This window comes from Cetorhinus maximus, chromosome 4, assembly GCF_964194155.1.
Source record: "Cetorhinus maximus chromosome 4, sCetMax3.hap1.1, whole genome shotgun sequence".
NCBI lineage: Eukaryota > Metazoa > Chordata > Chondrichthyes > Lamniformes > Cetorhinidae > Cetorhinus > Cetorhinus maximus.
In genome coordinates, this window is record NC_135882.1 from 80,108,437 (window position 1) to 80,135,843 (window position 27,407).

Genomic DNA, 27,407 nt, shown 5'->3' on the forward strand with positions numbered 1-27,407 from the left:
GATACAGAACCTGAGTATTGCTGAAAAAAGACTTTTCTCGAAGCTTTTCATCTTGTACTCATCAGGACAATCATAAGAATACCAATATCAGGGAAACAACAGCTTTATACTGTGTGAGAAGAGTGTGCTGATTGGTTGGCAAGTGGACTCTGATTCGTAGAGGCGTTGCCGTAGAGAATGCACCAGTTAATGGTAACTGACAGTTAACTGCCAAGCATTGTTTGAAATTTAAACCGAGCAGCTTGGCTCTGACTGGTCAAGGCATTGCCCTGAGGAATGAACCAGCGAATGGCTATCACTTATTTTGTTTAGCTGAAATAGACGCAATGTTTCACAGGGCTCTGTTCTTTTTCAGCAAAGAACAGGGCCGTGTGTGTTAATAGATGCAGCTTCCAGTAGACACAAATGCACCACACTGCAAGCCCAACTGACAATCTTAAATTGGTTGTCAGCATAACTTTTAGCACACTAAGGATTATTTAGCAAATTATTTAGTCCAATCACAGAATCAAATCTAATGTTGGGCACGGTGTTTTGAGTGGAAATTTTCTTGGTCCTAGCAAGGACAGCTGAAGTGAGGCCTCAGAGTTACCAGTGCTGAACTTGTGGTGAAATCTATTGATAAGGCAGTTCAAACTCACCAAGACAGTATCTTCTAAATCCGCAACCTCTAACACCTAGAAGGACAAGGGCAGCAGATGCATGGCAACACCACCACCTACAAGCTGCCTTCCAAGCAGCACACCACCCTGACTTGGAACTATATTGCCGTTTCTTCATTGTCACTGGGTCAAAACCCTGGAGCTCCCTCCCTACTAGCACTGTGGGTATACCTACACCACAAGGACTGCAGTGGTTCAAGAAGTCAGCTCACCGTTCCCTTCTCAAGCAAATTAGGGATGAGCAATAAATGCTGGCTTTGCCAATAGTGCCCACAACCCCATGAAAGAACTTAAAAAAAACAAAGATGAGCAATCCTAATGCTCTTTCTTTTTTTATCTTTCCCTGCAATATCAGGGGAATCCTCCTGAGCCTATTTTGGCGAGTATAAACTTGAAAATAAATGTCTTCTGATAGACCATTTCCCGATCAAAAGAGGCTCCACGCTTACAAGAGGGGTCTCTATGACACTGCTCGTGACCATAATTTCAACAATTTTCCTTTTCCATTATCTTCTTGTACAAGACATCATCTCGAAAATGGAGAAAGGGAGCTGTTAACCTAGTCTCAGAGCCGTGCCAACGATGCTCAGAAACAAGATTTTAGGATATACTAGAAAACTTGCATGAAGCAGTGGCTTTTGCTTGACACCAATAGCATCAACAACATATGGCAAACTACAAGATACAAATCTACGTATGGCATGTCATTACAGGGCATATCACAAAGGCTCCAATGCATTACAAAGCTGCAGTTTAACTCAGACAGAATGGATGATAGAAAATAAAAACTTACGAAGCTTGGTCTAAGAAGGAAGCTTGTGGATAGGCTTGCATTGGTATGTGAGTCAGCCCAGTGGGAGAGTTGACCAAGGGCATAGGTTGTACTCCCATGACTCCTGGGCCATCTATACAATAAAGCAAAAACAATGTTTCAGTATAATATTTAGGGTTAAACAAAATATAAGATCTGGATTAGTTAAAATAAATAAACAATTTTTTAAAAAAGCATGCATCAGATAGGCTACTCAACTGGAAATAGTTTCTCCCCACCTACCCTGTTCCCCTACTATCTTGAAAACTTCAATCAAATCACCTCTCAATCTTCAAAGTTTCCTTGGAGGTCAGTTATCATTCTGACAAACTGATATTGCACTCCCTCCAAAATCAACATATCTTTCCAAGGGGTGGTGTCCAGTACTCCGGGTATAGCTTAACCAGGGCCTTATATACCTGAAACATGACTTTAACCCCCTCGTATTTCATTCCTCTAGATATGATGGCAAGCATTCTAATAGCTATTAAATTATTTTCTGTACCTGTTCATCACATTTTAATGAGCTACTCACCTGGACCCCCAAGCCTCTCTGGAGCTCCAGTTTCTACCTTTTCGCCATTTAGAAAGTACTCTGTTCTATCCTTTTTAGGTCAAAGGGGATAAGCGCACATTTTCTTTTAAAGAAAATCCATTTGCTACAGTTCTGCTCATTCACTTAATCTCTTTGTAATTTAATGCTTCCATCTGTACTTCTTGCAATGCTGTGCATCTTTTTATTCTTATTAAAACTTGGTTTTCTATCCCATCACCCAAGTAATTAGTAAATACAGTGAATGGTTGTGATCTCAATACATATTTTCAGGATGCCATAAATCACATCCTACCAATTAGAGTATCTAACCATTATTCTTATTCTCGTATCACTCAGCCACTTTCCCAACCAGGTCCAAATTTCCCTTCAATTCCAAGGGCTTTAGCCATGAGTCTCTTTTGAGGAATTTCATCAAAAATCTTCTGGAAGTCCATATTAATAACATTCATACTGTCATGCTCATAATATGGACTCTGATTTATCTGAAATGAACATTTTACCTGAAAACAAAATTGAGAAAAGACATCCTGCTTTTGAATCAAAATGGAGTTGAGCGGTCAGGTGACCTTTTTCTTTTCTGTCAATATACATAGGACTACACAAGGCCCTGGAAGCTGGCCTGCCTGTCTGGGCAAGACATTAAAAGGCAAATGACCTTTCAGGACATTTCATTTAAAAGCATTAAAATGCAATATGCCTTTTGTGTGAATTCATGCTTGCCATTATCCAAATAGTTACAGAAACCAACTCTCAAAGGACTTGCAGGCTTCTCAACTGAAGAGTAGAATTCCAAAGAATGGGTGAGAAGAATCCTATTCTATCGTAAGCACATTGTAAGGAACATATCTTTTTATTTCTGTTGGAGTTACAATCCTGGACCAGAGTGTGCCATGAAAGACAGGATGGTGCCGGAAAGGAGTCCTGGACCAGGGAGCTGCCTGACAACAACGTTTTAATTGGCTCCTGACCAGTTTTTCTGTCAGGGCAGTGCAGCAGAATAGCTCCTAGCCTGAAGGGAAAAGACCTAAAACCTCTCCCTCCTGTGTGTGTATGATTCCAGTAACCCTACAACAATAGCTAGCTGGCTTTTTTCTCCTCATATCTCTATAACCGGCTCTCTCTGAAAACCCCTGTCAAGAGGCAAAGGGGAAAAATTACTGAGAGACATTGAAAGGCAAGTGCTCAACCAGTAAACTAAATACTGAAAAAGAGTTGGAAGACCACCTCGTGTCATCAACAAGAACTGAAAGGAATTTTGAAGACATGGATCAAAATCAACCCATCGAATCCTGTACTCCAGAATTGGTGCTATTGAACTGTTTTATCCCACCCTTAAAATCTATGCTTTTGTGTGTCTTCTTTGTGTGTGTATAGGGGTTTAAGTAGGGGTAGAGTTTAAGTTATAGAGTTAGAAATTAGCAGTTTATATTTCTTTATTTTGCCACTGGTTAATGACAGTTTGTTCAATAAACAGTTATTTACTTATTAAGTTTACAAACCTGGTGCTCGTATTCTGTTAACCTAAATTAAACAGTTAGGTAGAATTGGGGCAATCTGGTGGTTTGATCAAACTTTTCACATCTGTCGTGGCTCGGGGAACAGTGGGGCCTGATATTACACTGCACTATCCCCAGTGAGTCGTGACAACATGTAAATGGGTGAAACACAAACACTACTGTGTGCCAGTGGCCAGGTCATCAGAGACAATTTGAGAGGACAATGAAAACAGATACTATGGTCTCATGATAGAAACCGGGTTTTTGATAAAGGACACATTTCAGAAGCAGGGGGAAAAAAAAAGAATTCCAAACCAGCAAAGGCAGTAGAGAATTCTGGCTGGCCTTTGCCTACCTTTTTGAGGAACCAAACCAGGTTTTCACTGCAAGGGTTCGACTCCAACCCAACTGCACTGAAGCCAGTGAAACCTGCTCCTGCAAGCAGTAAGTCACCGCAAACCCATTTTCATAAACGTCTATTTTTTCAGAGGACCAAAAAGGGAATCACAGGCCTGCAACATTTCAAGCCTTCATCTTGAAAGGGGTGTGCGTGTGTGTGTGTGTGAGAGAGAGAGTGTGAGACAGAGCTGCTGTGTATACATTTTGGATGCTGACTAATAAACATTGATCCTTTTTTAAAAACTGAAAAGAAAACCCTGTCGTTGTCTGTTCTTAACAGTCACAGCACTCAGTGGGGTTACAATACTCTTCTTTTAAAATGCAGCTGCCTTTGGTCAGTTGAGAGGTGGAAAAGGGGAAAGCATCCCACTATCTCTCCCCTATCCATAATAATAGGCATTCCCTTGACCATAGCTTTGGTCCACTCTTTAAAAAATTCAATCAGGTTCATCAGGCATGGCCTACTCTTTACAAATCCATGCTGGGTCTCTCAAAGTTTGAGGGGTTCAGCCACCCTATATTTAATTATAGACTACTAATTTCTTGACAACAGATATTAGGCTAGTTGTTCTGAATCCCCTGATATTTCTCTTTCAGCCTTGTTAAATGCCGAGTGACATGCACAATTTTTCAACCTAAAGGAATGGTTTCAGAATCAAGAAAACTTTGGAAGATTATAGTATTTTTCTAGGCAGCCGTCATAAAAGCATTCTACAAACACATCTTCCAGACTACCTTTGTCCACTTGATATACTCAGTCTATATAATCATTACAGGCTCCAATTATTTCTTGTTTAATGCTTTAACCATTGGGATAAATATTGTTAGGGGGCCTATATAATGCTACTATCAGGATTTTCAGACCATTGTTATTCCTAACCTACACCCATACTGATTCTACTTCTTGATCTTCTGAGCCAAGATTCTTTCTGCGCCCTGTTTTAGAACTTATCATGATGCTCTTTTGCTTAGTAATCTGCGAACTGTCCTGCAAATAAAATTGAGCAGATCTTGCCCATCCTCTTACTGACAAATATAACAAACGCCACAAAAAGATGAGCAGCTAACCCTTCCTCGAAAAGGAAATCTAGGTTCTCAGATGGAAGTGAAAGCTTAATTGAAACCTGATGAGATAATATTACAGGTTAAGCAGACATAAGTGTTACCTAACAGATCACCACACATCCTCCTTCCGGAGGTTAACTGCCACCCCCCATCAAATCTCCCCTTGCCTACTGGACATGAGAGCAAGATTCGTTGCCACACATGCCTGACCCTGTGCCATTCCTTCACTCTGTTCTTCCTAAATACTCCTCCTCCTCTCCCCCCACCTGGTTCTAATTGTTCCCTAATCTTCAACGTGCATAAGGAGGTGAACTAAGTGTTTATAAAGTATAATTCAGTACAGGTAAGAGTATCCTTTATCCATAACCCTCGGGGCCAACTGGGTTTCAGATTTCAGATAATTTTGATTTTCGGATACTGCATATAGGCCTACGCCCACTTATATTACAATGGCCGAAGCCTAGGCTCGCTATAGTCTAAAATAAACACAATGGCTGGACAAGTAAGATGTACCACTGAATAATAAATACAGGGTGCCTGTAATAAGTTCCCACCCATGGCACCATCTGTGATTCTGCTTGTAGGAGAGGGTTCACAAGGTAAACAGTGCAGACAAACAACTAGATTTCCCATGCTAAAGGTCGGGTACGATCAGGAAGGCTCATGTCGGCTAGGTTTGTGTCGGCTAGTTTTGTGTTGGCTCAGATCACAGACTTCCCATGCTAAAGGCTGAGTGCGGCTGGCGAGGTTTGTGTTGGCTCGGGCCACAGACACCTCACGCTAAAGGTCGATGAGGTGCAAAGTGCAGTTTTTGGATGTGTTTGGGTTTAGGACTTGCGGATGAAGGATACTCAACCTGTATAATGTTATCACAAGTTATGACACTACAGCTGATAGATCCATTAACAATTGTTTTACAGATATTTTTTGAGACTAACATCAAAGGGATACTAAGATTCTTTTCAAGTACAGTTATTGAGGTATTCACTAGATTTATGAATTTAGTGCATTGATATCACTGAAACATTACATTCTAACAGCCCATTTACCTTTTAAGAGCGAATACAGTTCTTAAACTGAATTTAGCTTTTACTATCAAGAACATTTTCCAATTTTACCTTCCTTACAACTGAAAATTGCTACAGATATCAGAATTATATTTAAACAAAATTCAAGTACAGGAGTTCACTCTCCATTTACATATCACAATTGTATGTAAACATGGGTAACAATAAACTGATATTGTCGAATTAGATTACTACAAAACACCCAATGAAGAAGAAAATTTATATTCCTTTAGTCCAATTTGCTTATGAAACGTAATGGTATACTTACAGTATGCCAAGTTTGGATCCAAAGGATTCCTAGCACCATAAAAATAATAAGCATTATCATAAGGTGTTTGGTAATGTTCTGTCAGCACAGATGGTGGAGGAGGTGGAGGAATCACTGTGATCCTACAATAAGAAAAATACCTGCATCAAATTCTACCTGATATAAAATGTATTTAATTGGAATTATTCTCATTTTAATTAGTTCTTTAAGTGGTACTGCTATTTAAGAGCAACTTTTGTTCTTAGAGGAGTAACAGCAAAGTAACACCAAGTATATTTTTGCAAGTTTCCACTCAAACACAAAGTGGGTAAGAAGCAAGTTAAAATAATGTGCTAATACTAATTACTGTGCTTTTGCAAAACTCTCAACCTAGTTGACCAAAGTAACCATTATTATGCTTCAAAATTGCACTACAGTTCAAATTACCCATTGTGAGGCATTGATATCTCTATTTATTTAACCATATAGAATGCTCAATCAATGCTTTGTTTCAGGTGCTTGAGTTGTAGTCCACATCAAATTCCCTCCTCGAAAGCTAAACACAAGCTTTATGGTCAGGAGGGAGTTATTTGAGTTTTTCAGGTCCTGATCTTCATTGAGATATATAAAAATTTTGAAGGGTAAATGCTGGGAGGATGTTTCTCCAAGCTGGGGAGTCTAGAACTAAGGATTACAGTGTCAGAATATCTTTTGATACATGTAACCTCCAGTAGAGAAGTACATAAAATTACATGAAAAGTATAATACAGAAACAGGTTGCTTGGCCCAACTAGTCCATGAGAGTTTTTATCCTCCATGGGTAGTAACCCGAATCCTTTAATGGTTTAATTAATCACTGACAATTAGCTGACAAAGATGCAACTACAAGCACAGTGGAAAAATTGCATACGTAACTACTTCAACAACGTGACATGAGAAATAAAAAATAAATAGGAGGAGTAGACCATTATGTCCCTTTGAGCATCTTCCATCACTAAATAGGATCATGGCTGATCTTCTGGCTCAACTCCGCCTTCCCACACTATCCCTACATCCCTCAATTTCCTTTGTATCCAAAATCAGTCAATCTTTATCTTCAATATATTCCACGACTGAAGGCAGAGAATTCCAAAGATTCACAACACCAAGTGAACAAATTTCTCCTTATATCAACCCATATCAATGGCTAACCCCTTATTCTGACACTGTGATCCCCAGTTCTAGACTCCCCAGCTTGGAGAAACATCCTGCCAGCATTTACCGTCAAGCCCCTTCAGAATTTTTATATATCTCAATGAAGGTCAGGACCTGAAAAGCTCTCAAATAACTCCTTCCTAACCACAATCTCAGGTGAGGCAGATGGTGGTTCACCACTCAGGAAGATGGGATTTATGTCTTAGGTTGGAATAGGGGTACCATACGAATAAGTAGATTATATTATGGTGTACAATTATGGTATTATAATTTTTTAGAAAAACTGTCTAAAGATCACATTTTAAAAAAAGCCTTGGACCAAGTTTAAAGACTGTTATCAAAATGGCTCCAGGTTTCCAGACAGAGGTGTGGATGTCAATCATCTTTCTCTTACCTCCAAAGGGGCCCAGGATGCATTCCTCAGACATATAAATTTAAAATTCAATGAGTGTTCCAAAAGACTAACCAGAAGCTCATTCAGCTGATAGCTCTTCCTCCAAACACAAAGACACTAACTGATAAACCACTGTCAAGTATGGACAACATTGACCCTTTGATCACTACAGCAGGTAAGACGACTTTGGATAATTGTAATGGAATTCCCATTTGCCTAATATGGAAAATGACTCGACATTGTTGTACAAGTCACATGATAATAGTGCCCATCTTGCCTTAGCTGCAAAAAGCACTGAAAAGTGCAAGAGAAAAGCAGATCCACAGAGAACCATTTTGAAAAGACTTCAGTCCAGGGAGAAACCGAGAAAAATCAGCTACTGGTCTGCTGTAAAGTAACTAGACAGCTCTGCCACACCTGTAGAACAGAAGTAAGGAACCTTCTCTCCTGCCTGTAAACCCCAATTCCACCTACTAAACTCATGTATTAAAGAAACCTCTGGCAATTCAACAGTGGAAGCCATTGTAACTGCAGAGACAACTCTGCAACCTCAAGGCCTTCACTTCGGACACCTCGACTTCAAAACATATCAGGTCTGTACCGAATATGGACTAATCTTGATTCATTTTTAAAGTATTGTGTTATCTTCATTTTTAAATAACATTAACACAGGCTACGGGTGAGGTCCCAGAGGACTGGAGAATGGCCAATGTTGTTCCATTGTTTAAGAAGGGTAGCAGGGATAATCCAGGAAATTACAGGCCGGTGAGCCTTACTTTACTGGAGAAGATTCTTCGTGACAGGATTTACTACCATTTGGAAGCAAATGGGCATATTAGTGAGAGGCAGCATGGTTTTGTGAAGGGGAGGTCGTGTCTCACTAACTTGATCAAGTTTTTCGAGGAAGTGACAAAGATGATCGACGGTGGAAGGGCAGTGGATGTTATATACATGGATTTCAGTAAGGCCTTTGACAAGGTCCCTCATGGCAGACTGGTACAGAAGGTAAAGTCGCACGGGATCAGAGGTGAGCTGGCAGGATGGATACAGAATTGGCTTGGTCATAGAAGACAGAGGAAGGGTGCTTTTCTGAATGGAGAGCTGTGACTAGTGGAGTTCCGCAGGGATCAGTGCTGGGACCTTTGCTGTTTGTAGTATATATAAATGATTTGGAGGAAAATGTAACTGGGCTAATTAGTAAGTTTGCAGACGACACTAAGGTTGGAGGAGTTGCAGATAGTGAAGAGGATTGTCAAAGGACACAACGGGATATAGATCAGTTGGAGACTTGGGCGGAGAAATGGCAGATGGAGTTTAATCCGGACAAATGCGAAGTAATGCATTTTGGAAGGTCTAATACAGGCAGGAATTATACAGTAAATGGCAGGACCCTAAAGTGCATCGATGGGCAGAGGGATCTGGGTGTACAGGTCCACAGGTCACTGAAAGTGGCAACGCAGGTGGATAAGGTAGTCAGGAAGGCATATGGCATGCTTGCCTTCTTTGGCAGGGGTATTGAGTATAAAAGCTGGGAAGTCATGCTGCAGCTGTATAGAACCTTGGTTAGGCCACACTTGGAATATTGCGTGTAATTCTGGTCGCCACATTACCAGAAGGATATGGAGGCGTTGGAGAGGGTGCAGAGGAGGTTTACCAGGATGCTGCCTGGTCTGGAGGTTATTAGCTATGAGGAGAGGTTGGAGAAATTCGGATTGTTCTCACTAGAGTGACGGAGATTGAGGGGCATGGACAGAGTAGATAGTCAGAAGTTTTTTCCCAGGGTGGAAGAGTCAATTACTAGGGGACAAAGATTTAAGGTGAGAGGAGAAAACTATAAAGGTGATGTGCGGGGCAAGTTTTTTACGCAGAGGGTAGTGAGTGTCTGGAATTCGCTGCCAGAGGAGGTGGTGGAAGCAGGTACGATAGTGGTGTTTAAGAGGCAGCTTGACAAATACATGAATAGGATGGGAATAGAGGGATATGGACCCCAGAAGTGCAAAATGTTTTAGTTGACGGGCAATATGATCGGCGCAGGCTTGGAGGGCCGAAGGGCCTGTTCCTGTGCTGTACTTTTCTTTGTTCTATGTGTGTATTATCAACATTATCCTTTCTTAGGCAACATCCAGAGCAATAGAGTGAAATAAACTAACCTTTCCTTTTTTTTTTAAGTAAAAAGACTTTGCTGCAGGGTTATTTTAAATTGACTCCATGAGTAAGAAAACACACACACACTGTTCACAGATGATTTTCGGGAAACCCCTTTTAAAGTGTCCGTGACAATTATTTTAACTAATCAATTGATTGAGATCCTCAAAATACCAAAAGGATTAAACTCAGTTCATGATGTAATAGTCAAAGAGGCTCCATCTAATTAGATTCAGTCACCTTCTCTAATGACTAATTAGTAATTGGTGTTACTTAAACTCTGCCCCAACTGAAAACTCATGAAAAGACAACACAGTTTGAAGCAAGGCACAGCTCTATATCCATCATAAGTGCAATATTATGTTCCATCAATTTTAAAATCAATTCTTGTTGCTACAAAACTATCCAGTTCCCTCTTAACACAATCTACCATTACAGTCTACCTGAAGGGTCCAATTCATCATCATCTACACAAGGCAGTTAAATCCAAACTGTCTGCTCATCTTCACACATTCATAGAAGTCCATGCCCTGAGTTGTGAAAAATTTGTAAGGGTTCTGTATATCCTGAAATTTTGGCAACTTTGATAAGTTTCCTTTGAGCTTTATTTCCTATCATGTGTATATGCTCAGCTTCCTTAAGTTCTCATCATTTTCAGTGCCTAACAGTAGTATCAGTTTATTTAGTAATACTTTTCTAGCCAAAAGGGATTGATAATTGCCAAATATAACATTTCTGATTTTACATTTTACTTAATATTTGTGGTCACAACCAAGAGGCTAATGGCTAGTCATGTAGTCAGCAAGCCCTCAACATACCAGTAATGTTTGAAGTAACAGTCTAAATTAACAGTAACATGCCAATGTGGGTAAACGCAACAAGCTGATATAATGTGAAATATATAATGGGAGAAATAGTGGGATTTGTCACAGGATACCATGCATAACAAATCATTTGCCCCAGCTATAATCAATCTATGCACATATAAACACATCAGAACCCATGCGAAAACATCTATACTATTTTAATACAAAGAATATGTAGCGTACAGATAAAGTTGCAAGTTGGTTCCTATAAGTTGACCAAGTTATTTTACATACCGACGACTTAGCCAAGTTCTTTATTTGTACTTGGGATCTGGGTAGCTCTAGCAAGGTCACAATTATTGACTATTCCTGATTTTCCTGAGAAGGTGATAGCAGGCCTTTGTTAATCTTTGGAGCTGTCATGCTGATGGTGCTCCAGCAATGATGAAGGAATAATACTTTATCTCCAAGTCAGGATGGTGTGTTCTGGAGAACTTGCAGGTGTTGGTATTTTATAACATTGCTGCACTTGTTCTTCATGATAGAAGTCATGGGGTCAGGAAATGCAGTTGAAGTAAGCTGGGCAAGTTCCTGCAGTGCAACCTGTAAGCACACTGCAACATCATGGATAGAGAGCCATAATGTAGAAAGGACTAATCCACTGAAGTTTCTGATCAATGGTCACACCCAAGCATGTTGTTAAGGGGGGCTTAGCAATGGTGGTGCTGTTGAAAGTCAGTCACTTGTTGGTCCAATCTAGACGTTATCTAGGTCCTGCTGTAGGCTAGCATGGGCTGATCAGAAGTGGTTCAGAATTGAGCTAAATTCTGTAGAGCAGTCAGCAGTTCCCTAGTTAATGACAGGGATGGTCATTGCTGAAGCAACTAAAAGTGGTTGGTCTAAGAGGGAACTCAAACCTGAGCAACTCCAGCAACAATGTCCTGGAGCTACGATGATTGGCCCAAATAGTCATTACCATTTTCCTGCATTGTCAGGCATAACTCCAACCACTTCAGAATTTTCCTGCTGATCACAGTTTCTTCCTGATGCTACACTTGGTGCAAATATTGCCTCATGTCAAACGTCGTGACTCCCACTCTGCCTATAAAACCAGAGTTACAGCGCAGAAAGAGGCCATTTGATCCATCATATCTATGCTGGAGCAATTCAAAACTAGCACCACTGTCTTACGCCCACCCCAAAACCTTGTGTCCACTTCTGGTTCAAATACTTATCACATTTGTTTTTCTTAAAAACTGCCTCAGGCTCAACAATTTCTTGACAAAACATCCTATGGTCCAACAATCCAATTTTTCCCAGATCTCTTTCCTCACTTTACTTATGACAATTTTTAATTGATTACTGTCTTCCAAAGCGAAAGCAACAGTTTTTTCCTATCCACTCTATCAAAACCGCATGGGCTAGGAATTGACACATTCCTGTTTTTGGGCAGAGGGGTCACAATTTGCAACCTGCCTGCGCCAGTTCATAACAAGGTGGCCAACATGTAAAATTGGTGCACCTAACTCATTTCTATGATAGTACCGTAACCCAAAGTGGATCCCCCACTGCACTAGTCTTGGTAGCGCTGCCAGCGGCCAATCACATTCACATGCCTAAAGGGCATTAGAGAAGGAAATCTGCTGTACTTACCAGGAGTGGCCTACATGTAGCTCCAGACCCACAGCAATATGGTTGACTCTAAAAATGCCCTCTGAACAAGGGCAATTAGGGAGCAGCAATAAATGCTGGCCTAGCCAGCCATGTCCATATCCCGTGAACGAATATAAATTGTAAAAAGTTGAGACCCCAGCACTGATCCCACAGGGAAGAGAGTTCAAGGATTTTGACCCAGTGCCAGTGAAGGAACGGCGATATATTTCCAAGTCAGGATGGGAGTGACTTGGAGGGGAACTACAAGGTGGTGGTGTTCCCAACGATCTGCTGCCCTTGTCCTTCTCGATGGTAGTGGTCGTGGGTTTGGAAGCTGCTGTCCGAAGAGCCTTGGTGAATTCCTGAAGCGCATCTTGCAGATGGTACACACTGCTGCTACTGTGCATCGGTGGTGGAGGGCGTCAATGTTTGTGAATGTGGTGCCAATCAAGTGGGCTGCTTTGTCCTGAATGGTGTCAAACTTCTTGAGTGTTATGGGAGCTGCACTCATCCAGGGAAGTGGGGAGTATTCCATCACACTCCTGACTTACACCTTGTATATGGTGGACAGGCTTTGGGAGTCAGGAGGTGAGTTACTCATCACACAATTCCTAGCCTCTGACCTGCTTTTGTTGCCACAGTATTTATATGGCTAGTACAGTTCAGTTTCTGGTCAATGGTAACCCCCAGGATGATGATAGTGGGGGATTCAGTGATGGTAATGCCATTGAACATCAAGGGGTAATGGCTGGATTCTCTCTTGTTGGAGATGGTCATTGTCTGACATTTGTGTGGCACGAATGTTACTTGACACTTGTCAGCCCAAGCCTGGATATTGTCCAGGTCGTGCTGCATTTGGACATGGACTGCTTCAGTATCTGAGGAGTTGCGAATGGTGTTGAACATTGTGCAATCATCAGCAAACATCCCCAATTCTGACCTTAAGACGGAGGGAAGGTCATTGATGAAACAGCTGAAGATGGTTGGGCTGAAGGCACTACCCCGAGGAACTCCTGCAGTGATGTCCTGGAGCGGAGATGACTGACCTCCAACAACCACAACCATCTTCCTTTGTTCTTGGTATGACTCTAACCAGCGGAGAATTTTCTCTGATTCCCACTGACTCCAGTTTTGCTAGGGCTCCTTGATACCGCGCTCAGTCAAACGTGGCCTTGATGTCAAGGGCAGTCACTCTCACCTCGCCTTGGGAGTTCAGCTTTTTTGTCCATGTTTGAACCAAGGCTGTAATGAGGTCAGGAGCTGGGTGGCCCTGGTGGAACCCAAACTGGGCGTCAGTGAGCAGGTTATTGCTAAGCAAGTGCTGATTGATAGCACTGTTGATGAACCCTTCCATTACTCTGCTGATGATAGACTAGACTGATGGGGCAGTAATTGGCCAGGTTGGATTTGTCCTGCTTTTTCTGTACAGGACATACCTGGGCAATTTTCCACATAGGCGGGTCAATGCCAGTGTTGTAGCTGTACTGGACCAGCTTCACTAGGGGTGCGGCAAGTTCTGGAGCACAAGTCCACAGTACTATTGCTGGGATATTGTCAGGGCCCATAGCCTTTGCACTATCCAGTGCATTCAGCTGTTTCTTGATATCACATGGAGTGAATTGAATTGGCTGAAGACTGGCATCTGTGTTGGTGGGGACCTCCCGAAGAGGCAGGTATGAAGATTGTTGCAAATGCTTCAGCCTTATCTTTTGCACTGATATGCTGGGCTCCTCCATCATTGAGGATGGGGATATTTGTGGAGCCTCCTCCTCCAGTGAGTTGTTTAATTGTCCGCCACCATTCACGACTGGATGTGGCAGGACTGCAGAGCTTAGATCTGATCCGTTGGTTGTGCGATCACTTAGCTCTGTCTATCACTTGCTGCTTATGCTGTTTGGCAAGCAAGTAGTCCTGTGTTATGGCTTCACCAGGTTGACATCTCATTTTTAGGTATGCCTGGTGCTGCTCCTGGCATGCCCTCCTGCACTTTTCATTGAACCACGATGATCCCGTGGCTTGATGGTAATGAGAGAATGGGGGATATGCCAGGCCATGAGGTTACAGGTTGTGTTTGAGTACAGTTCTGCTGATGCTGATGGCCCACAGTGCCTCAATGATTCCCAGTCTTAAGTTGCTCGATCTGTTCGAAATCTATCCCATTTAGCACGGTGGTAGTGCCACACAACACAATGGAGGGTATCCTCAATGTGAAGGCGGGACTTCGTCTCCACAATGACTGTGCAGTGGTCACTCCTACCAATACTGTCATGGACAGATGCATCTGCAACAGGCAGGCTGGTGAGGATGAGGTCAACTATGTTTTTCCCTCACCACCTGCCGCAGACCTAGTCTAGCAGCTATGTCATTTAGGGCTCAGCCAGCTTGGTCAGTAGTGGTGCTACCAAGCCACTCTTGGTGAGGGACATTTAAGTCCTCCACCCAGAGTACGTTCTGCGTCCTTGCCACCCTCAGTGCTTCCTCCAAGTGGTGTTCAACATGGAGGAGCCCTGATTCATCAGCTGAGGGAGGGCAGTGCGCGGTAGTCAGCAGGAGGTTTCCTTGCCCATGTTTAACCTGATGCCATGAGATTTCATGGAGTCAATGTTGATGACGTCCAGGGCAACTCCCTCCTGACTGTACACCACTGTGCCGCCACCTCTGCTGGGTCTGTCCTGCCGGTGGGACAGGACATACCCAGGGATGGTGATGGTGGTGCCTGGGACATTCTCTGTAAGGTATGATTCCGTGGGGATGACTATGCTAGGCCGTTGCTTGACTTGTCTGTGAGACATCTCTCCCAATTTTGGCACTGGCCCCCAGATGTTAGTAAGGAAGACTTTGCAGGGTTGACAGGGCTGCGATTGCCATTGTCGTTTCTGGGACCTAGGTCAATGTCAGGTGGTCCTAATTTCTGCTCCTATGTCTTATGGGATTTGTCTCAGTTTTGCATCAGTCCTCAGCCTGGAATTTTGCTGAGGGGTCTATTTGAAATTCTTACTGTTCAACTTTGCAGCAACTGTTTTACAACTAAGTAACCTGCTAGGCCATCAAGAGCCAACCACGTACAGTGAAACTGGAGTCATCTGTCAACCAGACCATTCCCATGAAGGTAAATAGTGAACCAGTTGGATTTTTACCACAATTTGGCAATTTTCATGGTAACTTTTTTTGCAACTTCAGATTATTAGGTTTATTGAATTTGATAACAAATTGTCATATTGGGCTTTGAACACATTAAACTAAAAGGACCTGTATACCCATACCTCAACTGCAAATCAACACTTTCTCCTCTTTTTCTTTATCACGTTGCACATTAAAAGCATAGCTCAAATTTAAATGTCACATAGCTTTTACCTCGGAACCATTACATTCCTAAGGGGATTCCACATTCCACTGCTCAGGCCAATATTTGGGCCCCTGTCATCAACTGGAGGATTTTGGAAAGCTACTCTGGGACGTTCTGGAGGCTGTCTCTCTTCCACAGGAGATCTTTCATCACTTGAATGTTTCACAACATGGACTTCACTTCCTTCATAAGAGGCATCATGCCTGCGAGGATCATGTTGTAGTATTACAGCACCAAATTCCCTTATTCGATTTGGCTGTGGAGTTGAATAAAAATTACCATTCCATTACCAAATTTCTTCGTCACTGTCAACAGCAACAACCAAAAGACATTTACACAGTGACTTTATCACAAAAAATAGCCAACTTTATTTTAGGCATGGATATAAAGAAAACAGATGCTAAATGCCAAACCAGAAGTAAGAGATTAGATAGGAGACTAAAAGTTTGATCAAAGAAATTAACCTTGTAACGGTGTCTAAAAATGGAGATTCAAGAAGGGACTTACAAAGGGTAGGATCAAAGTAACAATGTTTAGTCTTTAACGATGGTATGAAAGGAAGGGGCCTAAAGTCAGAACAAAAGTTTGTTTGGTAGGAGGTATATGGCTGAAGTAGATTACAGGCAGAGTGAGCAAGGCTGTGGCGGGATAGAGAAGGACTCTGAAGTGGGATGGGGAGAATGGAGGAGCCAGCAAAACTTGATGATTATGTCAATGATAGAGAAGTTCAAGAGGGCATTGGGGCAATACAGGTTATGCACAGCAGAGTTATGAACAATCTGGGAGTTTACAGAAATTAGAAATTACCAGTTAAGAGCTCATTAGAATAAATGAGCCTTCAGGTGACAACAGAATGGATAAAGATTTCAGTAATGGAAGGGCTGAGGCAGGCTTTGATGGCAGATGTAAGTGGTTTTGGGGTGGATAGGATGTGGTGTTTGAAGCCGAACTCAGGGTCAAACAAAATATCAGGATTACTGATGGAATGGTTCAGACTGTCATCAACAATAGAATCAGTGGCAAGGGAGCAAAGGAACTGGACCGGTTCCTGAATAGGACAGAGGTCATATCACATAGAAGACAAATGTTTTCATACATAACACTTGGTCTATGTGATCTCCTGGACTGTCGATGATTGACTAAGAGGATTGGCCTGGTCATCATGGTGTGGGACAGGCCTCTGGGGCCAACTGATCTTTTCCTGGGGGTCAATGTTTATATATTTGTTTTGATGCTGTATTGATGCTATGATTTTGCAACTTTATTGAATTTGATGAATACTAATGTTAAAGATAATGCTATGCAGAAATTTAAGTCTTTATCCTGAGAGTTATAGTGCACACTTTAATAAACCGAATTAATTATCTATTTAAAAGAGAAGTCATCAGTGGTAGAAAATAGATTGAAATATTGAACTTGTAATCCTTTAATGACTTCTAGATCGGTTTTTTACCTATTTACTCCATAACTCACCTCAGAAAAATGAGTTCTGCCTTATTTTTTGAGCAAATGGAGTATAAGCATGGAAGGATCAAAAAAATGATGCACAGAAAATAGTGGGAAGCACAACCAAAATTTCCCAATGCAAGCTCCTGTTGAGCAAACCCCACGTAAAGAATTCATATTGGTAAAACCAGCCCTCTTGTGTCTAGGTTTCATTTTTCTGGAAAGGTAACATGCACACAAGTACAGGAAGTAGCACTAAGCTGTCAAAAAAATTATAAACTTTATGTTCTCTCAAAACCCTATGCCTCTTGACAGATATAAAACAGTGCCCTTTGCTGCATAACAACATCATCTCAGTTGCTCCTGTATGAAGTGCACTGAAACAGAGATCACACAATTTGTAACAGGGTTAGGCATAGATTTGGGTTCATCTAAAGCTTCAATTGAAGCAAACAAAATAGACTTTGAGTGTTCCAGGATAACTTTTTTAATTGTGAAATTGAAGGATTAGATCAAGTTTCAATTCATCATCTAACAGGGCACAGGTGCCATATATCTATTTGTTAGAAGTTTCAAAAAAACTTGGACCTGCATTACATGCTGTCTAAAAAATCCTCTCTCTGGTTGTCATGTTTTGTCACTTCTGTGTTAACCTTTTCTTATATTCATTGTGTATCAAAGCTTGCAGAGATCACCAAATTAAGAGGAGTGCTAAGCAATAGCAGCAGGAAGGTGCAAAGGGACATGGCAGATTGTGCATGTGCGAAATAAGTCACATGGAGTTGAATGTGAACAACTATGAGGCCATCCACTTTGAAAACAATAAATTTATTTTGTAACGGGGAAGAGGTCTACTTTCCAAAAACAAAACCACAGATGACTAAAGAGGTAAGAGACAACATAAAACTAAAAGAAAAAGCATACAAAAATGTAATGAATAACACAGAGCCTGGGAAATGGAAGAAATACAAAGAACAGCAAAGGGTGACAGGTAGTGAGAGCTACAAAAAGTTTGAACAGAAATAATCAAAATCAACACAAATTTTGTATTCCAAAAGGAAGGATGGTTAGAGCAATGTGGGCCTCTTTAAAATTGATAACGGTGATATCATAAATGAAAATAAGGAAATGGTGGACATTTGAATAACTGCTTTGCATCAGTAATTACAGCAGAGGAAAAGGTCAGCATGCTGGACATCCCAAAGAAACTAATATCGAATTAGAAACAGGGATTCCACAAAATTAACATAAGCAAAATGACAGAAAATAAAGGCACTAAAGAATGACAAATCCCGAAGGCCAGATGGTTGCCATCCCCAGCTTTTACAAGAAGTAGATGAGAACACTGCAGATGCCCTAACTGTAATGTTCTGAAGTTCTCTCTATCTGGGAACCGTTCCTTTAGAATGGAAAACTGCATATGTGACGCTATTTAAGAAAGGTGACAAAAGAGAAACCAGGAAATTATAGACCAGTTAGTTAGTTTAAAATATGCTGACAGGAAATTACCATAGTCTCCACACAAGGATAGAGTGACTGACCACCTTGAAAATTTACAAGAAAGCATTTGATAAGAGATTGCTAGTTAAAGCTAGCTAATGTTAAAACTCAGGAATTAGAGACAAATTACTTACTTGGTTGGGAAATTAGCTGAGTGGCAGGAGACAGAGGACCAATGGGTAGGTACTGTAGTTGGCAGAATGCAACTAGTGGTGCCCTGTAACGGTCTGTATTGGGGCCTCAACAATTCACCCTATTTATTAATGGCTTGGATCATGGGAGAGAAAGCCATATATCCAGGTTTACTGATGCCACAAAGATGGGCACTGTAAACAGTGAAGATGAAAGCATAAAATTATCAAGAGATATCAATAGATTAAGTGTATAGGCAAAACTGTGGCAAAGGATTTCAGTGTAGACAAATGCATGGCCACATAAAAAAGACAGAACAAAGTATTTTCTAAATGATGAAAGGCTAGAAACAGTGGAGGGCCAAAGAGATTTCGGGGTCCAGGTGCATCGATCATTTAAATGTCATGAACAGGTGCAGAAAATAATCGAAGAGGCTAATTAATGTTGTCCTTTATATCTAGAGCACTAAAATATAAGGAGATAGAAGTTACTCAACAGTTATACAAAGCTTTGGTTAGACCACACCTAGAGTGTCTTAGGAAGGATATATTGCTCTTGGAGGGAGTGTTGTAGCATAGATTTACCAAAATGATACCTGGACTCCAAGTGTTAAATTACAAAAAGGGATTATATACCCTAAGGTTATAGTTCCCCCAACTTAGAAGGTTAAGGGGTTATTTGATTGAAGTTTTCAAGACATGAGTGAACAGAGAGAGTAATTAGAGAGAACCTATTTCTGCTAGTTAAGGAGTATGGGACATCGTCTAAAAATTAGAGCTAGACCTTTTAGGAGTGAAATTAAGAAACACTCCTTCACACAATGGGTGATAGAGGATTGGGACTCCCCAACAAATGGCAATTGATGCTAGATAAATTGTTAATTTTAAATCTGGCGATTGATAGATTTTTGTTAATCATAGGGATTAAAGGCAAAGGCAAATTGGATCACACATCAGCCACGAATAACAGAACAGGCTCAAGGGGCTAAATGCTCCACATCAGTTCCTGTGTTCCTATAAATGGTGAGAAAAGAGCTTTGGGAGGCAAGTACATGAATCATTTAAAGCTGGTAGACAGGTACAAAAGGCTAATGAATGCTGGCCTTTATCGCGAGGCAAGGTTAAAAAGTGGAAGAAGCATCACTTCAGTTTTATACAGCCTTGGTTAGGGTACATCTGGAGTACTGCATTCGGGTTTGGGCACTACAGCTCAGAAAATATATACTGACCTTGGAGGACATGCAACATAGATACACAAGAACGATACTTAAGAGTGTTAAATTATGAGGACAGGTAGTATAAGTTTTTTCTTGCATTCCCTTAAGTATAGAAATTTGAGGGTTGATTCAATTAAGTTATTAAAAGGATTCAACACAGTAGTAAGATAAATTGTTGCCTCTGTTGAGGAAATCAGGAAAAGGAGAAATAATCTTAAAATTAGAGCTAAACCATTGAAGAATAAAAATCAGGAAACACTTTTTCATAAAAGAGTAGAAGAAATCTGGAATTTTCTGTTCCAAAAGGCTGTGGATGGTACAATAACTGGAGTTTAAGGCAAAGTTATAATTTTGTTAGGCAAGGGCATCAAGGGACATGGAGCTATGGCAGGTAGAGTTGAGGTACAGATCAGCCATGATCTTTCTGAAAGGCAGAGCAGACTTGAAGAAATGACTGGTCTACTTAAGTTCCTATGGAAACTGCATATGTAAACTTATGGAAACTGCATATGTAAACTTCTACACTTGGTACACTCTAATTGCACCCTGCCAACATTGGCAGCACTGTAGCACCTCAGTTTGCCTTTCCCCAGAGGTCTGCATTTATTTTTCCAAGTATCTGTGCAATTTTCTTTTGAAATTTATTATAGTTGGATCAAAACTTCCATTCTTTCAAACATAATATTCAACTGCTATGCAGTACAAATCTGCTGTACACCATGTTCACAATTAGGAACTGATAAGAGATCATGCTACCATAGACAGGGTAAATTCTCATTTCCTCTCCTATCTAAAAGATAGTAAGATCAACAGGACAATTCTAATAGGATAAAATGACTCACCACTGCAGGTGACAAACAGGTGTTTACTGTTCAGTGTATAGCCAGACCCCAAGTACTATCAAAAGTCACACCCATGCTGAATGTACAGAATTTTGAAAGCTCTATTTAACAATGCATATATTAAAGGTTAAGTTCTTACTTCCTTCTCTGGGTCTATGGCTCCTGAAGCAGCAACTCTGAGCTCAAGCTCTTTTTCCCTGTGACAGAAAGGCAATGAATCATAAAAATCAATTGTATTTCATTCCCCCCAATTTTCTACACTTACCTTTTTCCAGGAAAAGCATCCCATGCTGAGATATAATTCCACGAGCAGCAGTCGCCATGAGTCAGACACTGACAATCATCAGATTACTTTACCATGATAGCCAACACAATGAAATTTAACTTGACTCACCAACATTTGTACATACACTTCCAGCAAAGGTCACTGGATAGCAATCAGAAGTGAGAACCCTAGCCTAGTTTTCATCAACCTCATCCCGGGATGTTGAGCCCAGTTCCAATGTCCCTGTGTCATTCTGACTTAGATCATGAAACTCCCTAAATACCAGACATTCAAGTTGGTATGTATGGTTTAGTTTCACACTGCACAGTGCATTTATCCACATGTCATATACAGCATAAAGATGACTTTGAAGAACACCCATCAAAAATAGGGCAGCTTAGCTTTATTTTCAACAAGCTATAATTATTTTATCACTGTCCCAGTAGTCTACAGCAAACATGTTTTCTTTGAAGGATTTCTTAACTTTCAAATGCATGATTTTATTTACAAATCAAGATCCATGTCAGTTTCCAGCTTAAAGATCAACTACACCAGCTTTTAAATACAAACAAGTAGCCAGATTTTGAGAAGCAGTAATACTTTATATTGAAAGTATTTGCCCTCTACACAATAATATCTTATGCTTCAAATGCTAGTACATTTAATGGTAACATTCCTCTTTTATTTCTTTCATGGGATGTGGGTGTCACTAGCAAGGCCAGCATTTGTTGTCCATCCCTAATTGCCCTTGAACTGAGTTGTTTGCTAGGCCATTTCAGAGGGCAGTTAAGGGTCAACCACATAATAGCCTGTTAACATCATTTTAAATAAGAGTCATCTTGCTAGTTAAGAAATTAAGAATAATGTGTTTCAGTATATTTGCTCACACCTGATTTCACTCCTTTTTTTAAGAAAAGGAAACAGAATTTAAAAAATCCAAAACTCAGCCATATATTTTCAATTTCAGTTATCCAGTTAGGTCCCTAATACTTTGCATTTATAAAAAATGTAAAAGAAAATGGAAGTTATGAAATATTTCTTAATTAATACTGAACATCTCATTAGTTATGCAGTCATAATGTATCAGCATGTCTGTAAACTAAAAATAACTGGGATTAATTAATTTATAAAGGGAGAAAATAATTGCAGAAAATTGTAAGTGAACTAAAAATATTCCATTACAGTTTTAGTTCTAGTGCGAATAACCTTTAGGCATTGGTAAGTTTTAAATATTTATGAAGTAATTTAGTTCAACTATAAATTACCGTATCTTGTTTTTCCGTTTTTCTGATATTTGTTCCAACAATTCCTGTCTGTATCGCTCCCTTCTTCTCCTTTGCGCACTCTCTCGTTCATTGTTACCTGAAGATTATGATTGATATTAAAGTTGCACCACTCTTTCCCCAAATTTTACTAAAAAAATAAAGATTCTCCAAACATCTAATTACATAACTATGAGCAATCCACTAATTTGGATCATTTAACAACTAATAAGAAACACAAGAGTTGTCCATTTTATAGACAGTGCCTTGTGAATCATCTGGTAGATGAAAGTAGTTTTGAATGGTATCTGTACATTGGAAATAGAGGTGGGAGAAACTGAGTAATGTTACAGTTAACATATCACATTAAGGTGTGCTTCGAGAAGCTCTGCATGCATGTTGCATATATAACCACCATTCTTTCATAACCGCTGGACCAACAACCGGGAATTCGCCATCCAACAGAACTTTGGGATTACCTTCACCACATGGCCTACAGCAGTTCAAAATAGCGGCCCAGCAGCACCATCTCAAGGACAAACAAAGAAAAGCAATAAATGCTGGCCTAGTCAGCCATTTCCACATCCCAAAAAGTTATTTGAAAAAAAGCTCTACTGCCTATTGGATAATCTCTGTTCAGAGGACCATCAATAATATCTACCTTTTAATATTAAATAGATTCCATAATAGGTTTGAAAATATTCCAAAAAGTCTTGAGAACCTAGGTCCAACAACTGGGTGTTGTTGTCACGGGATGCCAAAGTCTGCACCCATCATCACCTTCCTCATGATGAAATCGATAACCAAGAGAAAAAGGAATGGACGGATTATGCAGCCTTGCCATGCTTCTGTGATATTAAAAGAATCGGTGGTGCCCATGCCGGTGTTGATGCAGCAGCTGGGGTCACACAATGTAAGGCTTTGAAGATGTTAATATACCACTGCATGATGCCATACTGCCTTGCAATATACCAGAGTGACTGCTGATTGATGATATTGAAAGCCTTGTTGAAATCAATGAAGTCAATAGCAAGCATCTTCTGATACTCCAGGCTCTCTCTATGAGGTTCCTGAGCATAAAGATCTACTAGCAGTATGATCTGTCACCCCAGAAACCTGCCTGCCTTTCACGAAGGATACCGTCTACTTCACTTTCAACCTGTTGAGGAACACCATGCTGAAGACCTTGCCAAGTACTGACAGCAGTGTTATGACTTTTCAGTTGTTGTAGTCACGAAGGTTCCCCTTCTTCAGCAGCTTGACCATTACTCCTCACTTCCAGTCATGCGGGACGTCCTCCGCAGTCCAGATCTTGTTAAACAGGTCCGTGAACTCTGTTGTGACAGTGTTCTCGCTATATTTCAATAGCTCTGCTGGTATCTCGTCGATCCCAGGTGCCTTGTTGTTCTTTAGGGTCTTGATGGCTCTTTGAATCTTCGATCTGGCAATTTCTCCCAGGTTGACATTTAGCTTTGAGGCTTGGTGCTGTCATTGAACTCGAATGTGGAGCTGGGGCTGGGCTGGTTGAGGATCTCCCGAAAAGTGCTCAACTCATCTTGCTTCCAGCTCCTCATCCATCAATAGCTTCCTAACTTCCTTACCCTTGATTAGTACAATGGTGTTGCTGGCCAAAGAATTGTGTACACTCCAAAACATAACTACCAGTCTTGAAGTAGCAGTGCCAAGCTTGGTGAATTGAATTGGCTCTAAACTGGCATCTGTGATGCTGGGGACCTTCGGTGGAGGCAGAGATGGATCATCCACGCAACACTTCTGGCTGAAGATTGTTGCAATGCTTAAGCCTTATCCTTTTCAGTGATGTGCTGGGCTCTCCCCATCATTAAGGATGGGGGTATTTGTGGAGCTGCCTCCTCCACTGAGTTGTTTAATTGTCCACCACTATTCACACTAGATGTGGCAGGGCTGCAAAGCTTAGATCTGATCCGTTGGTTGTGGGATCGCTTAGCTCTATCGTTCTGCTTGGCACACAAATAGTCCTGTCTTGTAGCTTCACCAGGTTGTCACTTCATTTTTAGGCATGCCCTCCTGCTCTCTTCATCGAAGCAAGGTTGATCCCCTGGCTTGGTGGTAATGGTAGAGTAGGGAGATATGCTGGGCCATAAGGTTACAGATTGTGGCAGAATACAGTTCTGCTGTTGCCGATGGCTCACAGTCTTGAGTTGCTAGATCTGTTCAAAATCTATCCCATATATTACAGTGGTTGTGCCACACATGATGGAGGGTGTCCTCAACGTGAAGATGGGACTTCATCTCAGCAAGGACTGTGCAGTGGTCATTCCTACCGATACTGTAATGGACATATGCATCTGCGGTAGGCAGGTTGTTGAGAACAAGGTCAAGTTTGTTGGTTCCCTCGTTACCTGCCGAAGACCCAGTCTAACGTCCATGCTCTTTAGGACTCAGTCAGCTTGGTCAGTAATGGTGCTACCGAGCCATTCTTGGTGATGGATATTGAAGTCCCCTACCCATATTGCATTCTGTGCCCTTGCCACCCTCAGTGCTTTCTCCAGCAGGGGGAGAACTGATTCATCAGCTGAGGGGAACCAGCAGGCAGTTTCCTTGCCTACATTTGACCGGATGCCATGATACTTCATAGGGTTCAGAGCCAATGTTGAGGATTTTCAGGGCAACTCCCTCCCAACTGTATATCACTGTGGGAAGGACATACTCAGGATGGTGATGGTGATGTCTGGGACATTGTCTGTAAGGGATGATCCATGAGCATGGCTATGTTAGACTTTTGCTTGATTAATCTATGGGATAGTTCCTCCCCAGATGTTAGTAAGGAGGATTTTGCAGGGGCGACAGGGATGGGTGTGCCGTTGTCGTTACTGGGCCCTCGGTTGATGAAGGGTGGTCAGTCTGGTTTCATTTCTCTTAGACTTCATAGTGGTCTGATATAACTGAGTGGCTTGCTAGGTCATTTCGGAGGCATTTAAGAGTCAATCACATTGGTGTGTGTCTAGAGTTACATGTAGGCAGACTTCCTTCCCTGAAGGACATTAGTGACAATCGACAATGGTTTAGTGGTCACGTTTAGACTAACTTTTAGCTCTGGGTTTACTAACCAAATTCAATTTCCACCAGCTGCTGTAGTGGGATTTAAACCCGTCCTCAGAACATTAGCCTGGGCTTCTGGGTTACTAGTCCAGTGACATCACCATTATGCCACCACCTCCCCTATAATCCTTCCTCGGAAATGGAGACCATCCAGTTGTGGTCTCCCCAACACCCTGTATGGTTGTAGCAAGACCTCTTTAATCTTGTATTCTGATCCCCTTATAATAAAAGTCAACATACCATTTGCCTTCCTAATTGCTTGCAGTAACTGCATGCTAATTATCTGCATTCCTTACACAAGTACACCCAAGTCTCTCTGAGAATCAATATTTACAAGTTCCACACCTTTTAAAAAATATTCTGCTTTTCTATCCTTACAACCACAGTGAATAACCTCACACTTCGCACATTCTACCACCTTTGGGCCAACACTTAACCTGTCTATATCTCTTTGTAGCCTCTGTGTCCTCCTCAGTTTGCATTCCTACCTAACTTCATATTGTTATAAAGCTTTGATAGATTACGATCTGTGTCTTGGTCTAGGTCATTAATATAGATTGTAAATAACCCCAGCATTGATCCTTGCGCCGCTCCGCTATTCACAGCCTGCCAACTTGAAAATATCCCATTTATTCCTACTCTTTACTTCCTATCCATTAACCAATCCTCTATCCGTGCTCATAGATTACCCCCAACTCCATGAGCCCTTATCTTGTGCATTAACCTTTGTGTGTGGAACCTTATCAAATGTCTTTTGGAAATCCAAGTATACTACATCTACTGGTTCCCCTTTATCTACTCGTACTATTTACACCACCAAAAACTCTAACAAATTTGTCAAACGCAATTTCCCTTTTGTGAAACCATACTGACTAACGTTTGTTTCACTACTTGATTTTCCTTTTTATATAATTGTAAAAGCTCTTACAAACAGTTTTTTATATTCCTGGCTAATTTTCTCTCATTGTATTTTTTTCCCATTTTATCAACTTTTTGGTTGCCCATTGCTGGTTTCCCAAATACTTCCAATCCTCAGACTTGCTACTACTGCATGATGTCCATGTATAAGTGGACCTTTGAAGCCTCCAAAAATTGTTCCAAAAACAGGGGTTGACTTGTATGTCAAATATAAAATGTAAATCACCAGTGAGTGTGGGTAGTTGCCATTTTGAAATGTGAAAAAAAAAAACTGGTAATTCATATTAAATTAATGTGACACGGCCTACTGAATAAATGAATTGTACAATGATACCTTTAACCACAGTGTAAGCTTTTTAAAACCAGTCAGATTCATTGCCTTCAGTGTCCGATGCAGAGTTCATCAAATTCATTGAGTCACTATGCCAAGGCATCATCAGAAGGATCTCACTCTGGATCAGATGTGGTGCTCTCAGTTTCAGAATCATCCCTCCCCAACATATCTTTCTCTCCATCAATTGAACTGGGAATCTCAAATCTTTTGAATGATCTAAGGACAGCTTATGCACAAATAGAATTCCACAACTTGATGACGTACCCATACAAAACATCAAGCAAGACAGTGTACATGTTTCCACTCTGTGAAAGTTTTGCCTCTGTCTTTATGCTCTTATGTTCAACCATCCACCTATTACATTTGGCTCAAAAATTATCCTTGAATGGCTTGTTGATGCACACATCCAAAGGTTGAAATATGGATGTTAGACCCTGTGGTATAACTGCAATGTGAGTGTTATTTCTTCACAGGTGCCTCTTGATCTAATGTGGGATCTGAACATGTCCCACACTAATAAGCTGTATTCATTATATAGGCCACCGGGATGCCTATTCTACACATTATCAA

At 41.0% G+C, this 27,407-nt stretch overlaps 1 protein-coding gene across 3 annotated transcripts in view; it reads right to left on the reverse strand.

Moving 5' to 3' along the window:
• The window catches only part of cspp1a (centrosome and spindle pole associated protein 1a), a 192,648-nt gene that overhangs the window by 81,690 nt on the left and 83,551 nt on the right, over window positions 1–27,407 (reverse strand). For all 3 annotated transcript variants that reach the window (XM_078540372.1, XM_078540373.1, XM_078540371.1), the window contains 5 exons: window positions 22,508–22,604; window positions 21,117–21,174; window positions 15,850–16,097; window positions 6,325–6,446; window positions 1,456–1,567 (listed from right to left, as the gene is read on the reverse strand). In XM_078540372.1, the coding sequence (XP_078396498.1) occupies window positions 1,456–1,567; window positions 6,325–6,446; window positions 15,850–16,097; window positions 21,117–21,174; window positions 22,508–22,604 (637 nt within the window). The remainder of the gene's footprint in view (window positions 1–1,455; window positions 1,568–6,324; window positions 6,447–15,849; window positions 16,098–21,116; window positions 21,175–22,507; window positions 22,605–27,407) is intronic.